Source organism: Lycorma delicatula, chromosome 4, assembly GCF_047948215.1.
Source record: "Lycorma delicatula isolate Av1 chromosome 4, ASM4794821v1, whole genome shotgun sequence".
NCBI lineage: Eukaryota > Metazoa > Arthropoda > Insecta > Hemiptera > Fulgoridae > Lycorma > Lycorma delicatula.
Window position 1 is genome coordinate 157577820 of NC_134458.1, and position 17306 is coordinate 157595125.

At 30.7% G+C, this 17306-nt stretch overlaps 1 protein-coding gene across 5 annotated transcripts in view; it reads left to right on the forward strand.

Moving 5' to 3' along the window:
* LOC142324017 (peroxisomal acyl-coenzyme A oxidase 3-like) overlaps positions 1–17306 on the forward strand; it is a 134529-nt gene that overhangs the window by 102917 nt on the left and 14306 nt on the right. For all 5 annotated transcript variants that reach the window (XM_075364574.1, XM_075364573.1, XM_075364572.1 and 2 more), the window contains 3 exons: positions 1862–1982; positions 13283–13513; positions 15174–15325. In XM_075364574.1, the coding sequence (XP_075220689.1) occupies positions 1862–1982; positions 13283–13513; positions 15174–15325 (504 nt within the window). The remainder of the gene's footprint in view (positions 1–1861; positions 1983–13282; positions 13514–15173; positions 15326–17306) is intronic.

Genomic DNA, 17306 nt, shown 5'->3' on the forward strand with positions numbered 1-17306 from the left:
TTTGTTTATGTCACATTTATGGGCAGTGGCAAATTCCAAACTACTTACTTCAAAAACATGCTTCATATATAAAGGTGGTCAATTACCTGTCTCTTTTTTTTTTTAACTTGCTTAATTATACTAGTTATCATTTATATATGTCTTGAGTATAAAGTATGTAAAATGTTAGAAAAATCCAAAAATACGACCACACACTAGTGCATGCTGCGCACAGGAGACGAAAAAGCACTTGATTTTTACAGTCCTTGAACACTCACTTGCACATGGTTGAGCATATTTGTAAACTTCTTATTTGTTCATGCTGGCAATTTATGTTAACTAATTTTCTAGTCTTAATTAGATAAAAATAATTTTTTTCTTTGTTTTATGAAAAAAGAAAGACCTAAGTTTATAGATTTTACTTATAAAAAGTCTCTGTTAAATTTACTTGCAATAAATCCTCAATTTATTCCATATATCAAAAGTTGATTAGAATTTTTTATTTTACTTTTGCATCAGCAGATTAATTTACAGATTATTTTCATAATTTCATCTGTCATCTGACTTGTTTACAACATGAAAATTAGTTTTTATATAGATTCCTCCTAGGAACATTTTAGAATAGATCTGACAAACAAGTAAATTAACTACACTATTTATATTTAAAAAAACAAAAAAACATAATGAAATAATACATTGTATATTTTAATGTTTTTATTTTTAAAAAATAGTAATAAAATTAAACATATTTATGTAACATACATTTTATTATAAAAGATATAAATAGTTGCAAAAAGTATAATTTAAAGTGTAAATAATAGTATCAATAATATAATAATAAAAAGTAAATAATAATGATATTAATATAAAGTAATAGTATTAATATATAATAATATAAATAAAATATAATTTTCTAATCAATTTTAACTGAAATACAAATAATTTATTTTATAAATTATTTGTATTTCAGTTAAAATTGATTTATTTATTATAAATCTATCCTCTTATAAAAGTGATGAAAAGCCATACATTTTTTTATGGAATTTAAAATTCCATAAAAAAAAGCCAGTTCAGTGTTACTATGATCAAACTGCACAGTAACAAAATATAAACGTTCCTGATGCACTAATGTATGGTACCAAGTTAACATGCTGATCTCTACCCGTAGAGATAGAAAAGCTGCTGTACTACCACATATGTGTGTGTGGTCAACAGGTTGCATTTAGGCATAGACCACACATTTGCAAGTGCTCAGCACTGAATGTGTTAATATAAACCAATTTTAATTTAATATTATTAATTTATGAAATAATAAATTTGTAACAGTTTGTATGTAATACACATTTTTTATCACTTCCTGAATAATGTGCTTTTATTAACTTATAAAATCATAACAAATACTTTAGCTGTAACAACAGTGCGGAATAACAGCACTATTGTTATTGTATTGTTTACATTAATTATTATGAATATGAGTAACATAACATTTTTAAAAAATGGTTCAGTTTTCAGTTAAAAAATGAATAGTTTAATTAGTTATAAAAGATTTAGAACTAATTTTCTGGTTAAACAAATCTTACTTCATTATTAAATTAATATACATTTTTTTAATATCGTTATAACATTCTCTATGTCATTGTATAATTTTATTTTTCATATTTATAATTTCTCACTATTCTTTTTAAATGTTTCATCTACTTATTCTTTTTGTATATTTCAACCAACTGAGTTAGTGTTTTGCTGTCAATTTCAGTATTTTAAAATATTCATTTTGTTGTAGATTAAACTATTCTAGTTTATTTTTTAATCTAGCTTTATTTTCAATATTTTTGCTTTTGGTATACAATAGAATATATTCTTTTAAAAAATTGTTTTCTTATAGCCTTTAATTGTGTCTGGTGTTCATGCAATGGTTTCATGTTTCAAACCTTTTATAACTTGGATCTGTAGAGATGGATTGCAAGAGTGCCGTGAATGTTGTGGAGGCTTCGGATATTTGAAACGTGAGTTATTAATAAAGCTAATTTTTATATGAGATTAAGTGTGAATTTAGCCTTAATTTTTCATGGATTCTATACTTATTTTTTTGGAGGAGGCCTTATTATTAGTCTTATGGGTTGATAAAATTCTTAGGTTTTCTTTTGAAATCTTGGCAAGCTCTTTAATCTAGAATCTAACATATAATAATGTATATATTGTAATGTACAACAATCACAGCCTCGGTGCAATACCTTGGTTATGTTAACTGTATACACTAATATTTGTCAGATACTGAAATATTCATTGAACACATCCTTTATTCACTTTATATTATATTATCTTTAATTAAATTATTACATTTGAATTAATTATATGAAGTTAGTTTAAGTGTACATTTAGATTACATATTTATAATTCTGTATAGCTAGAACAGTTTTAATATGTTTTAATTAACGCCTTAAAGGATAATCAACAATACAGTTATGAAGTAGAGTAATATTTTATATCAGCTGGTTCAGTAAATAAGAACGTGACAGCAGCTTGTTTTCATTAATTAAGAAGAAAAAGAAAGTAAATAAATCTTAACATACTGCCCCATCAAAAAAAAAATTCTTTTTTTTATAATAATAACATAAGAACATCAATAATAATTGAGTTATATAATAAGGTACATGAATGTTATATATATAATATATAATAATTTTATATATATATATATATATAAATATATATAATAATAATAATAATACAAATATAAATTATACAAGTAATGTTTCAATAATTTCTTACAGTGTAACAAATATAGTTTAATCAAGTATACTGTTATAATACAATTGAATACATAGTACATTTAATATCAATATACAATTATACAGTAGTGATTACAAATTAATAATGATAATGTTTAGTAATTATAATAATAGTAATGATAATGCTCACAGTCACATCAACCTTGTTATTAAGTATGTAAATCTATAAATAATTTTGTATAATCTTGTACCTAGAATCTTATAGATTTGGATTTCTTTAAAGTATGTTGTTTGTGGGGACACCTATTGCTGAGAAGAAGTATCCAATGGCTAGAATTATTGTGATGCCATTGGAAAATTAAGTGTAAATGATGACTTATTGCATCTTAATAAATAACAATAAAATAATATTTGTGTGTTGTATGTATGTATGTGTGTTTATGCTGTGTGTTGTATGTATTCTCTGCATATGTGCCTTTTGTGTAGTATGATAATTAGTCTGTAGAGTGTTAGAAGTATAAGAGCATATGAATATGATATAAATATATTGATCTAATTATGGAATATTAAATTATAACAATATACAACATTTATCAACTTACTAAGAATCACATCTCAGAAGCACATTAATAAATTACAATAATAAAGTAAAATATCAGATCAATGAAACTATCATTTTAAGAATATTATCATTGGTAATATGTTATTTTGACAGTTATTTTGTTTTTTTAATTTAAATGAACAATATTCAATTAATCGTCAGATACTGGCAGTAAATGTAATTTATGTGCAGGTCCTTGTAGTTTACCATTAGCAGTCTTCAAATCGACAACTCGAACTAATTGGTCTGGACCTGGATAAACTTGAGTGATAACTCAAGAGTTTCCACGCATTGGTGAAGAGTTTTCCTTAGAGATTAATACTTAATCCACAATAGATAGATTATTCGAAGGAAAACTCCATTTATTTCTCTGTTGGAGATAATGAAGATAGTTCTTAGACCATCGTTTCCATATGGATTGGGCGAATTTCTGGAGTAAATGCCAATGCCCTAGGTGGTTAATTTCAATCTTTTGGTAATCAGGCTCAGATAAAGACATAAGTGGGCAGCCGTCAAGAAAATGCCCAGGCAGTAGGGGTTCTGGGTCCCTACAATCTGTAGAAACAGTGAAAATGGGACGAGAATTAAGACAGGCTTCATTCAACCTGTGTCAAAACCATATACAATTCTTCAAAGTTCAGGATTGTTTATCCTACTACACGACGAAGATGATATTTTGCACTTTTAATTGCACTCTCCCATAAGCCACCAAAATGGGGTGAAGAAGGTGGAATAAATGACCATGATATGTTTTGTTTGGATGAAAAGACTTGAATGTTTGATTTTAGATTCTCCAAATTTAAGAATTTAAATAAGTCATAAAGAATGTCCTTGGCAGAACGGAAATTAGAACCATTATCTGAAAAGATTTGGGTAGGAATACCTCTTCATGAAATAAATCTCTTGAGTGTAATGTTGAATGACTGTGTAGTCAAATCTGAGACTAATTCTAAGTGAATTGCTTTACTACTGAGACATATAAAAAGTGTGATGTCAGATTACTTAAGGCTTTGGACCACTGCCCGTCATGATGAATTGTAAGTGGACCTCCATAGTCTATTGTACAGAGAGAATGGTCGGGAAGGTACAACTCTGAAAGGTGGTAACTGACCGACCTAGTTATTGCACTTGAGTTTTTGCATTAAAAGGAAAACATATCAAATATTTATTAATGATTGATGAAATACTTGTTTTATTATTTAAGATCCAGTATTTCTGGTGTAATGAATGATGCATTAATTGTATACCAGAATGTAAAAAATGCAAATGCTCAGTAGTAATAATTAATTTGGTTATGTTTGCCTTTAGTGTTAAGATAATAGGATGATAATATAATAGGATGATAATATAATAGGGCTGATAATATAATAGTGTTTTAATCTGCCTCCCATTCATAATAGTCCTAAGTCATCCAGAAATGGATTAAGTGAAATGATTTTACTTGGTTAGAGATAACTTGATTGGTTTTAAGATTATTTATTTTATTACTTAAGTGTCCATGTTGAGATTGTTTTATGAAAAAGATAAGGGTCTGATTTAATTCCCCTGTAGTTAAATGACCAATGGTTCATTTAATTTAATTTAATGGCCACTGGTTTAATTTAAGATTGTGAATAAATCAGAAACAAGCTGAATGTGCAAATTACCTTATGTGAAGATGAAAATTGTTATGTATCATCAAATAAAACAGTGTGTATAAAAGATGTTGATATATTTTTAAGTTTTTCTATAAGACATTCTGGATCCTTACTGTAATTATTAAAGGTAATATGAGTATTTGGCCAATGAGATGGAAATTGTAAGAGCCAAGGATGCCCATGCCATCAAAGGGACATATCGATTAATTTAATTGGATTACAACCCCTAGACAATACGTCAGCTGGATTTTCAAAAGACTTAATGTAATCCCATCTAGCATTTGAGGTATCTTTTTGAATTTCAGTAATTCTATTGCCAATAAATACCTTCCAGTTAGATGGATGTCCATGAATCCAGGACAATGCTATTGTTGAATCTGAATGCAAATGTATTTCATCAATATGTATATTCTGTTCATTGATTACACTGGAGAATGTTGTAAAACAATTTTTTTTTTTGTCTCAGGAAGAAAATATACGATTCTGATAGTATTCTTTCTCCTAAATTCAAATATGATATCAGTTTTTCCCAATTATGCAAGATTTCTGAGAGACAGGCATTTATAATTTCAAATATTTTAATACTTTCTGCATTCTTAACTACGCAATATTCAAACATTTGACTCGCATCGAAAGTAAGAAATGATTTTCTGCTATATTTCACCTGTGGAACATCCCTCTTGAAGGTCCAACAATAATCGGCCAGCATATTAGGATTCCATTTGCCTTGATACCTCTTTTCCATAGCTGAAATCTTCTGATGAAAGTGTTCCCTGTGCTCATCGAAGTGTAGTTTTAATGACATATTACAACCCAAATTTTTAGACAATGTTATAAGATTGTTGACAATATCACAGTAATTTTCCGCCTTTTGATTTCCCAAAAAAACTCTTTTTTGAGTAACATTTTTGAATGCACACCAAGATGCTATCTCCAGTGGATTTAATAGTTCCTCAAACTTTTCATCATGCATTAGTGATCATATTTGTGGACCCACAAATATTCCTTCTTTAATTTTTACATCACTAATTTTAGGAAACCTCTGTTTTAAATACATGAGACTAGGATTATTGTCCATGGCCTTGACAAAATTCTTCATTAAACCTAGTTTGATATATAACAGAGGTAGATATATATTTTTTGGATTATACAATGGGTCATGTTTAACATTTTTCTGTTTAGGAATGAGTGATTCGCATTTAGGCCATTCTTTTCTAATGAAATGGTTTTTTCTGTCCCTACTATCTGATTCACACTAAAAACAACAGTACTCTGTGTAACCAAGAATACGTGCAATTACCTTCAAATCACCACAAATGTTCCATTCGTACACTGCATATGAAGCTTTTTCAGTATAAATTTAAAGTTTTCATATGTTTCTTTCATACTAGCAGAGTGGGCCACAGGTACTGATGGGAATTTACTGCCATTATGCTGAAACACAGCTTTTGAACTAACTTTAGAGGAATTAATGAACAAACGCCATTCTGTTGGGTTATCCTCATAAGTATCTCCATTAGGAATCTGTTTCTTTTTCTTCTTTACTTCCATCAGACTCTGAGCTCTCTTCATCTAATGTCACATGTTCTGGAGGTTTTGGTATGGGCAATTCTTTCCAGTGTGGAACTGGTCCCATTGCAGATCGCAAGTTAGGGTACACCACTGTAAGTTTTGATTTTATGTAATCCCTTTAATGTTTGTTACAGATGTAATCCCTTTAATGTTTGTTACAGATATAATCACTTTAATGTTAACAGAAATAACAGTCAGAAGAGTGATCTTGGGGTTCCCTCCAAATCATAGGGATAGCAAATGGCATGTGGCATGTGCCATTTTTCTATATGTAGAACATGATGTGTGGGGCCAGGCCCTTGTTTGGTCCTTGACTTTACACCCAAAATAAAGCTCATAACACTTTTTTTACTAATGGAGTAAGGTTTTGTCTTTGGAACTTCAGTGTCACTTCACCACTTACATAATGAAAATTGTTAGGATGATTTAAAAAAAAACTAGTCATTTTGTAACTAACGACTAATTAAAATAAATAAAGTTGTAAATGTGTAATACACAATAATTCAAACATACAAAGCAGTCACAATAACGTGTTTACTGGTTCACTACTATCTCACAACTGGCATCGTTCTGATGAATGTGTGCTACACTAATCAGATTTTGTTTACTTCTTTCCAGAAAATCGCCGCCCCAAAACCGCGATCGCGAATAGGTATCACCATCTGTAAGTTAAACTTACAGTAAGATAAAATAACCCAGCAATTGCGACTCCTCCGGAAAAGGGGACGCATTGCTCCCTCCTTATAGCTAGTGCCCCGTTGTGGCGTATTCCTGCTAGCCTATTAAAGAGTTAGCACCGAAAGGACTTCAGTGGACGGTCTGAAGGGGAATTACGTCGGGAGGACAGGCTTTATAAGCCTAGCCTTCCGCGGTCGGCCCATGAAATGGGTTCGATAACCCTGGTTTAACAACGGATTGGAATGCAATTAAATCCGTCTTAAATTCACTAAAATAATAATAGACAAAACTTGAAAAATTAGATCCGAGATTAAAAAATAACCCTTTTAAAAACAAGCCCGATTAGAAAGATCCAGCAGCAAGGGACTCTGTCCAGGTTCTGCGATAAAGTAGGGAGTAATAGACTCCTGCCAACTTTGCATTCCATTCCATAATCACATTTATACATGTCTATACACATCTGAACCTGCACAACAGTAGCAATGCCACCCTTTGAGTTAGCTCATTTGGTTCCATCATATTTACAATGCTCAAGGAGCTTTTACTTGACAATGGACAAATGAATAAAATAAGTTTTAAAATATTTAAAAAAATTAAAATAACAAAAAAACTGTGTGTGATGGAGAAATTCTGAATACATATTTGAAAACAGGATAAATAACTGCATCAACTTCACCTAATGGTACTCGTGAGACAAAAATCATGTTGACCAGTGTTACCTTCACTAATAAACATGTGAGTAATAAACAAGCAGATAATTCAAGTATTGGTAGTATTATTTGCTCTAAGGGAGCAAGTCTTGATTTGGAACAAAGTAAGTTACATGAAATTGTTTGATTAGAAAATAAAGTTTGAATGTAGATATGGCAGCCCTTTATGGAGGCATTGGAATATCCGTGTATTTGAGTTGAGTTAATCTTAGCGCCATTGTTGAATTTAATTGGTCAAGTAATCTGAATTAATTCAATTAAGTACAACTGATTGTATAACCATTATAATATTTGTATAACATTATTGTGATAATACTGTTGTGGGTAATCTGTCATCCCAACTAATTTTAAGTTGCCATAAAGATTGCATAAAACATTTATGATAGAAAACAATAGGAGCAATGAGACCTAATGGGTCAAATGCTCCTGCAATATTGGAAAGAGTAGTTGTTTTATTATACATTTTAGTATCAACAGATTGAGTTATTTGGAATGATAATGTATCTGTATAGTTGTTCCATGTTAGATTGATATGTAGTCTCTGCCTTTTATCTGGAGGTCCCGTGTTCAAATCCCAGTCAGTCATGGGATTTTCACACACGTTACAAATCATTCATCTCATCTTCTGAAACATTATCTGACAGTGGACCCGGAGGTTAAACAAGAAAAAAAAGATTGATATGTAAATGAATGAATATATAATAGTGGTGCCATGATATATTAGTCAATCCCGAACTATACAATAATTACTATAATAGATAATAAATATCAGCTGGTCAAAGCTTACATAATATAACAAACCTTGTAAGAATAAGAAGAATATGACAAGAGTTTATTTGTAATTAGAGAGGAGATGATGCATGGAATTTACCATAAATTATATATATAAGAGGGTTGTCTGAAAAGTTTTGAGTCTAACATAGAAATACAGAGACAGAAATTGTTTTTTTGTCAAATATAGTTTTATTTTTCAAACAAAATCTCCTTTCAAGTTGATCTACTTTTTCCAGCAATGCTGTAACCTCTTTAACCCTTCCAAATAGTAGCTGGCATCTTTCTCCGCAAAATAGGCATTTACGTATGCGATAACCTCCTTGTTCAATGAAAATCTCTTTCCTCCATGCAAAAATTTAAGGTTAGGAAACAAGAAAAAGTTGCTGGGGGCAGATCTGGTGAATATAGTGGGTGAGTGATCAACCAATTCAAAGTGTAATTCGTGAATTTTAGCCATGGCGTTCATTGAAGTGTGAGCAGGCACATTGTCCTGATGGAAAAGCACTTTTTTCTTCTTCAGTTGTGGTCATTTTTTTGCAATTTCTGCCTTTGGCTTGTCAAGTAATTATGCATAATACTGTCCTGTTATGTTTTACCTTTTTTGAAGGTAATTGATGGGACTGTCTTTGCCTTTTTTGGAGTTCACCATTTGCAGTACACTGTTTTGACTGTTATTTTGTCTCAGGAGTGTAGTGGTGGATCCATGTTTCATCTACAGTTATGAATCAACACAAAAAATCTGACTCGTTTTGCTTAAACTACTCCAGCATGGCTTGGAAATGCTGGAGTAGTTTAATGCGTCCAAAAACGCATTCGAATGCGTTTTTGGTCCAAAGTGAGCAAACACGGCACCCAATGTGCAGATAGATTATGTATATCCAATCCTTCAGTTATATTTGACAAACATGTTCTTTTGATATGCCCATAGCCTCTGTTATCTCTCTGATCTTAATTCATTGGTCGTTCAGTACCATTTGGTGAACATTTTTGATGATATCGGTGGTGACTGCAGTTTTTGGCCATCGTGAACGCTCATCATTAACCAAGCTGGTATGACCATGTTTAAATTCAGCTGCCCATCTTTTCATGGTGGCAAATAATGGAACAGAATCCCTGTAAACAGCATTCAGCTCAGTTTTAATTTGTGTAGGCATATTGCCTTTCAAATGCAAGTATTTAATCACAGCATGATATTTGATTTTTTTCCATTTTCAAACGCTCACAATGACTTACTCAAATGATTATCAAACAACTGAGTGTCCAAAATGGCTGAAATTTCAGTGAGTACCTTTCAACGCATGCGTGAATACATTCCCTAACTTTTGTTGATTAGTGCTGCCATCTTCATGTTGAGGCTCAAAAGTTTTCAGACAACCATGGTGTGCGCGCGCGTCTGTGTGTGTGTAAAATGTTTTTTATTTATTTATTTATTTTTAAATACATGTTAGATCTCAAAGTTATTTTTTCGTACTTATATCTAATTCCATGTCCAATAATACACTTCAACTGGTTTTTGCGCTGCCCAGTGGTATTTACAGATATACTTCCATTAGAATATTTAATTGACTGTATTCTTTATATTTGCCTATTCATTTTTACTGAGGTATCTGACTGTTAATCAAATCAATTTTTAATACTGTAAAACCTGTGGAAGCTTGTTAAAATATATCCCACTTTCATAAATTCATCATATCATTTTGTAAAGTGAATGCAGCCAATATTTTATTGATTAAAAGATAATGCTATTCACTATTATGCTAACTTAATTAATTGGTTGAGTTGAATCGATAATGTAACACTCTATAATGAGTATGAATATTTTATTAATACATTTTTTAACACTTCTTTCTGTGGTTTTTTCTCTGTTTCTTCAGTCTTGTTTTTAAACAGTTCTACAAAACTGTCCGTCAATTCTTAATCCATGGTATTATTGCTTGGAATAATTAAATTTGTGTTATGAATTATTCACCCAAAGAGTCTAAACTGTAAAAACTTATCATAAAATATTTTACTTAGAATAAATTCAGCAAATTTAATATGTTTCGGATGGTACTCAGTACATTTTACATTCAAGGTGGATATTGTAAACTTATTTTAAACACTTACAAATGACAGATGAGTCATTTCTAATGCTTTAAGTATACTAAGCTCTAAAATTCAGTGAATGTTGGTATTCATCAAATTATACATACGAAGTAATACAAACTGTAATGTAACAGGAAAACAAAATTTCACACAAACCAACTGCGGCTACCAGCTTGTAGTAGTTTTATTCCCCTACTACTAACATTTCAAAACTCATTTATCCATACCTTCTCGTTTTTTGCTAGTCACTGTTATTGTGAAGTCAATTACACCTGCTGCATCAACATATCTAAAAAATTGTGATTGAATTTTTAACAGTGAAAAAGAGAATGGTAGAGACATTTATTATCATCCAAAAGACATTTATATTGATGAAACTGGTGATTGAAGTACTGTGAGTAGGTGGGAACACTTCATTTTGGTGCTTGAAATATCTTAGGTGATGTGTGTGTCATGTTTATTAATCCACGGGGTTAGTAATTCTGCTGCTTGATAATGCTTGCCCCCCCCACACACACACACACACACACACACACACATATACATCATGTAGAACTACAGAGTCTTTTATAATTGAAATTTGAATGTATTCCACAGTTTCCATACTCACCAGGTTTGGTGCTCTGTGATTTTCACTTCTTTACATAATTAACTATTCGTGGGCAGAAACCCATGTATGGGCTACCTGTGTACGTATGCTGGAGGGCTGATACCCATATATGGGTCTCTGAATGTGACCCGCTGTTTGTCTTCATGTAGTTAAATATAAATTCCAAGAGATGGCAGATGTTCTTTCAGTCATTTTGAGATGGAAATTCTTGATACAACATGATTGGGAACCGTTTTACTTCAGTTATCAGCTGAGTTCAATGACTGTGCTTATGTAACAAGACACATGCATTATTTTTTGTGTTTTTCGCTCATTTTTAAGTAATTTGTTTACAAACTGTTCCTTCCAAAATTTCATTTTCTGCTTGCTTCGTTTGAATTCAAACAAAATTTTTGAGACAAAAATTCAGAAGGAAATGAATAAAGATATTTATATTATTTTTATAATAAAACCATATTATACTATCCTCTGCCTAAGTGCACTACTTCTTCAAAATTGCTGTTTTTATATTACGTAACATTGATACATTACTATTGTTTATTATTCAGTGTCTTTTACATGAAAAGAACTCTATATAAAACATAACCAAAATCATCACCTATAGTTTGCAAATTCTAGTACGCTAAGTGAGACTTGTGCCGTTTTTGCGTAAGCTTTTTCTCAAGAGATAATTAAACATTGTTCCTTAACCAGATTGGTGGCAGAATTCAGCAAAAACACAATGTATATGCTGTTTTTATGCATGAATGCATGTTTTAAGTTACTTGAAATAGTTTTTGCATGAACTCTATTTTTTTTGTTGAAAATGTCTTCCACCTACAGCAATAAAACATCGCCGCCCATGGGTCATGTTAAGACCGTTAGCATTCTTCATTGACAGAATGAGAAAATTGGTTTACTGTTGGGGTAAGTGTGAAGATGTAACTGATTACATAGAAAAATAAAGTAAGTTTTTATAGCAAATAAAATTTACTTTTATGCCGTATTTTTTTCATTTAATTGTCTCTTCATTTGCAAATTATGAGTGATTGTTTCACCTCTTGTAGATTGTGCTGGTGTGATATCACAAACATTAACATAGAACTTGGCATATTGAAAAGAGATTTGCAATACTTTTATCATTTTACAGCTCCAAGTTTATCAGTTTGAATATGAATTTTCTTCTTTTTTTTTAAGTAGTGGTGTATCAAGATTAACAAAAATTGAATCTGATCATCAGAGGGTTAGGGAGTAATAAGATAAGTGTTCTTATTTATGAATATGAAGTTTTCTAGTAGTTAACTTTATTGACTCATTAATTTAAAACTTGGCAATGTACTAAACTTTTCATTGTAATAATAATTTTCTGTATGTGCATGTCTATATGTTTATTGGCTTTTATTTTTCAGAAACAATCTAACCTATAATCATGAAATTTATTTTATTACGTTTTATTTGAGGGATTGATTATATTCAATTTTTTTTAATTTGATAGGTAATGAAAGGATGGTGGTATATTTTTCTGGTGGTTGGAATTAAAAATTTGTTTACCTAATGGAATAAATAAAGTATGTTATTAAATTTTCACAGAATTTATTTAAAAATTCACAACTGATTCATACACTGTATCTTCTTTAGGTGTTACAAACAGAATTTATCAGCTGTAGTGATTTTTTAAAATAAATTTTGTAAAAATTTAATAACATTTTATTTTTTTGTTGCAATGGATTTTCATCAATTAACGGCTTCATCCATCAGTAATTTAAAAATTTGATTAACAATTCTTTTCTAGCTTACAACATTTTTAGTTTTATATAAATACCTAAAAAAACTTAGTTATGTTGCTACCTTTTCTTATTTCAATAAATTTTTAAAAATCTATTTATTTTATGTAGAATAGAATTTATTTTTTATTCTTATTATTATAGGTGCTGGAATAACAGAACGCAGAAGCGGCAATGATGCTCGTATAACTTATGAAGGTGATAATAATGTATTACTACAGCAGACTAGCAATTGGTTGTTAAGGCAACTACACAGTCCTGAAAATATAACTGAAGAGTTCCCTTTATCATCTATCTTATTTTTACGAGATTATGATAAGAAACTTAAAGCAGTGTGGAATGGAAAATCAATTCAAGATGTTTGCTCTCATACTTGTAAGTTTGCTCTTTATGTAATTTTAGTTTTGCTAGCCTTTTTTTAAATTTATTAAGGATACTTGTAAAATTATGATATACTTGAAAAAATTAATATATGTTTATTGAATTGAAGAATGTAGGCCATTTCTTCTTGTTTTAATACTAATTTATCAAGCATTTAATTGTTAAATTTTTGTTTATCAGAAAGGGACCTTAGTGAAAATTTCAAAAAAGTGTTACCGTTTAAAATTTCATTCTATTGTATTTGATTTCAATTGTAAGAACTTTTCCTTTGAATCCTTTTGCCAAAATGCATCCCATGAATTAAATCAATCACAGCTGTTCTCGTTTGAGGGGCAGAATTTCTGTTTCAATATGGGAGGTGGAGTCCCTGTTCATTTTTAAAATTTTCTCCAGATGGCTTGTTTTCAATTTGTTTCTTAATCTTTTTCCAGAAGATATTCTCAATAAGGAAATTGTACAAAATTTCTGCTATGATGAGGGTAGGAGGACCTATCTCATTTAAAAAAGTTTTCTATAGAATTTTTATCTCAGATTTTACTGGCCAAAATTTTTCCTGAGTAAAAATTGAATCCATGACAAGAAAATGCCAAAGAAATGTATTTTTGGAGCGGAATGAAATTTTGTATAAGTTTTATCACACGTAAAGTTTTACTCTAGTTTAAACAGATATTACTCTTGAAGTTTTGTTAAAATTAGTATAACAATTATTGTATGATAAAGTAGACATGTTATTGTCCTACTTTACTTCAATTTTATAGGAAAAACAATGATTAAATGAAAAATATTATAAAATCTTAGTAGTGTAGCAACCAAATTTCAATTTTATGTTTCTCCTCCTTCCATAGTTTCTTTCTTCTTCAGTCATTTCTTCTAAACTCCTTTCTTCATCTTGTATCCCCCTTTGTTTTTCCCACCATAATTTTCAGACATTTATTAACTTGCTGTGGATGCTGCTTGAATTTCTTGCTCAGGACCAAGACAATATAGTTACTATATAGAATCTGTTTACTTCTTTTCTGTATTTTTCATTTTACATTAATTCCACTACACTTTGGAAAACTCTTTGATTTCTGTATTTCATTCCAGTCTCTTTTCCTGTTCTTTTTTTTTCATAACTCAAAATCCTTTTTCTGAGCTTCTGATTTTCTGTATTTCTTTTTTTTTCTCTTCACAAATCATATCATTTGCAAACAGCTGTATTTTTCTGTTTATCTTTCCTAGTCTTCCATCCCTTTCTTCCTTAATTTTATCAATTACTGTTATAAGTAGTCAAGTTAAAAGTATATTGCTTTGTCTTAATCTCATAATCTATTCAATTGCTATCTTTCTCCCAATTAAGTTGAATGTTACACACCTTACTTTTGCATGTGTTATGTCATCATCGTTATCAGACTTTCTTCACTCTTTTATTTTTATACCTTATATGTGGGGATTAATTCTTGAGGGAGACTGGTATAATATTTTTATTGTCAATGAAAAAAAATACTACATTTTTGTAATATACCAATTTTTCTCCACCAAATTTCATATTGTAGAAATGAAATCTGTATTTAATCTTTCTTCCAAGCTATGCTCTTTCCATCTTATTTCCACTTTCTTCTTTTCTCTTAACCTGATGAATCATTATTGTTTATAGATTAATATATGATTTCAGTTATAATAAGTACTTATGAATGGCTTCTCTGTCATTTATTATACGAGACTGATAAAAAGCGTCAGCAGTTGGAATCATTGTTGGACAAAATTTCTGCAAGGTCTTTAACTCAAGTATTTTATGCGCACACACTGTCACTCGTCTTTGCTGAGGTATTTTTTCTTTTTATTTATTTTTTGAATTGAATTACCTTTTATATTATTAAAAGGGAAAATAGAATAGAAATAATAAAATTAAAAAAAATAATGGAATAGTAAAATAGAGAAACAAAGAGTAATAATGTACTGGAATTATTAGTATATGTTTTAATTTTAGATCAAATATAAGGTTTAAAAGGTCTTCTTTTTTTTGTCAGTGTCACGTTTCATTTGTAAAAATAAATATACTTTAATTATTTTTATTTATTAAAAACTAAACCTTTCCATTTAGAAGTATATTTTATGAGGTAATTTCATATTAAACTATATTTCTTGATTAATGTAATTTGTATTCTACAGTGAATTTGTATAAACCAGTAAAAAATAAAAATACTTTGTTAATAATAAAAAATATAAGATATAAAAAGAAGTTATTTCTTAAAAACTATTTATATAATATATATTCGAGGGTTATTTTTTTCAAGGTCCGATCGGTCACAAAATTAAAACCACAGTGAAAATAAAAAAATTTTATTTGTAACAAGTACTTACATAGTTACACTATTTCTCTACATAGTCGCCACTCCGATTTAGACATTTGTCGTAGCGTGGTACCAACTTTCCAATACCCTCGTCATAGAACAGAGCCGCCTGTGTTTTCAGCCATGTTTCTACGCTGGTCTGCAGCTCGATGTCTGTGCCAAAATGTTGTCCTCCTAGCCAGTGTTTCATGTGAGCAAAGAGGTGAAAATTGGATGGAGTCAAGTCCAGGCTGTTTGGTGGGTGATCAATCACTTCCCAACGAAAACGCTGCAGGAGCTTCTTTGTTACAGCTGTAGTGTGTGGCCGAGCATTGTCATGGAGAAAGACAATGCCTAAAGACAACATTCCTTCCCGCTTATTCTGAATTGCCCTTTGTAGACGTGAAGAGTCACGCAGTATGAGGCTGCAGTGATGATCTTGCCACGTTCCATGAATTCCACCAAGAGAACTCCATTCCGGTCCCAGAACACAGTAGCCATACACTTTCTGTTGGAGAAGGTTCGCTTGAACTTCATTGGTTTACTGGGAGAATGAGAATGCATCCACTGTTTGGATTGTTCTTTTGTTTCTTCAGTTTCAAAATGGACACATGTATCATCCCCTGTGACAATTTTGTTCAAAAAATCTTCTCCTTCATTGTGATAGCGCTGGAGAAACGTTAGGGAGGCATCCATTCTCATTGTTTTGTGATGGTCGAACAGCATCTTGGGAACCCATCTCGCACACAGTTTGCGGTACTGAAGTCTTTCATTCACAATGGTGTAGAGTGCTGACCTTGAAATTTCAGGAAACTAATCACTCAATACAGAAATTGTGAACCGACGATTTTCTCAAATTGCCTCATCCACTCGCTCAACGAGATCATCGGTTGACACTCGGTTCCTTTCCTGACCGCCTGCATCATGAACATCTGTACATCCTGTTCATCTGTTCAACATCTGTTCCTGCACCATTGTCGCACTTTGCTGTCACTCATTGAAGTTTCACCATACACATTACTTATTCGTCTATGAATTTCAGCTGCATTACACCCCTCAGCCTGAAGAAATCTAATTACCACATGCACTTCACAGATGCTATTATTGTAGACATGTTTACGTGCTAGCTGCTTGTTCAGAACTAAACGAAGTGACGCGGCGTGATTGAAGGCCATACTAGAGACGCTGCGCAACATATATGTGCAAAGGTTCATCCGATTTTTGCACGGATTTTTATTTCGCGACTGATCGGACCTTGAAAAAAAAATAACCCTCATAAATATTTTTTTTAAATCGATTTTTTTAAGAATCATATACTCTTCTGTACTATATACAAATATATATATATTATTTTTTTTTATTAGATCAACCAAAGTACAGCTGCATTATATATTCATCTCAAATTGCATTACAAACTTCGTAAAATATAACAACATAAAATGCATTTATTTATTTTATTTAAAATTTAAAACCTT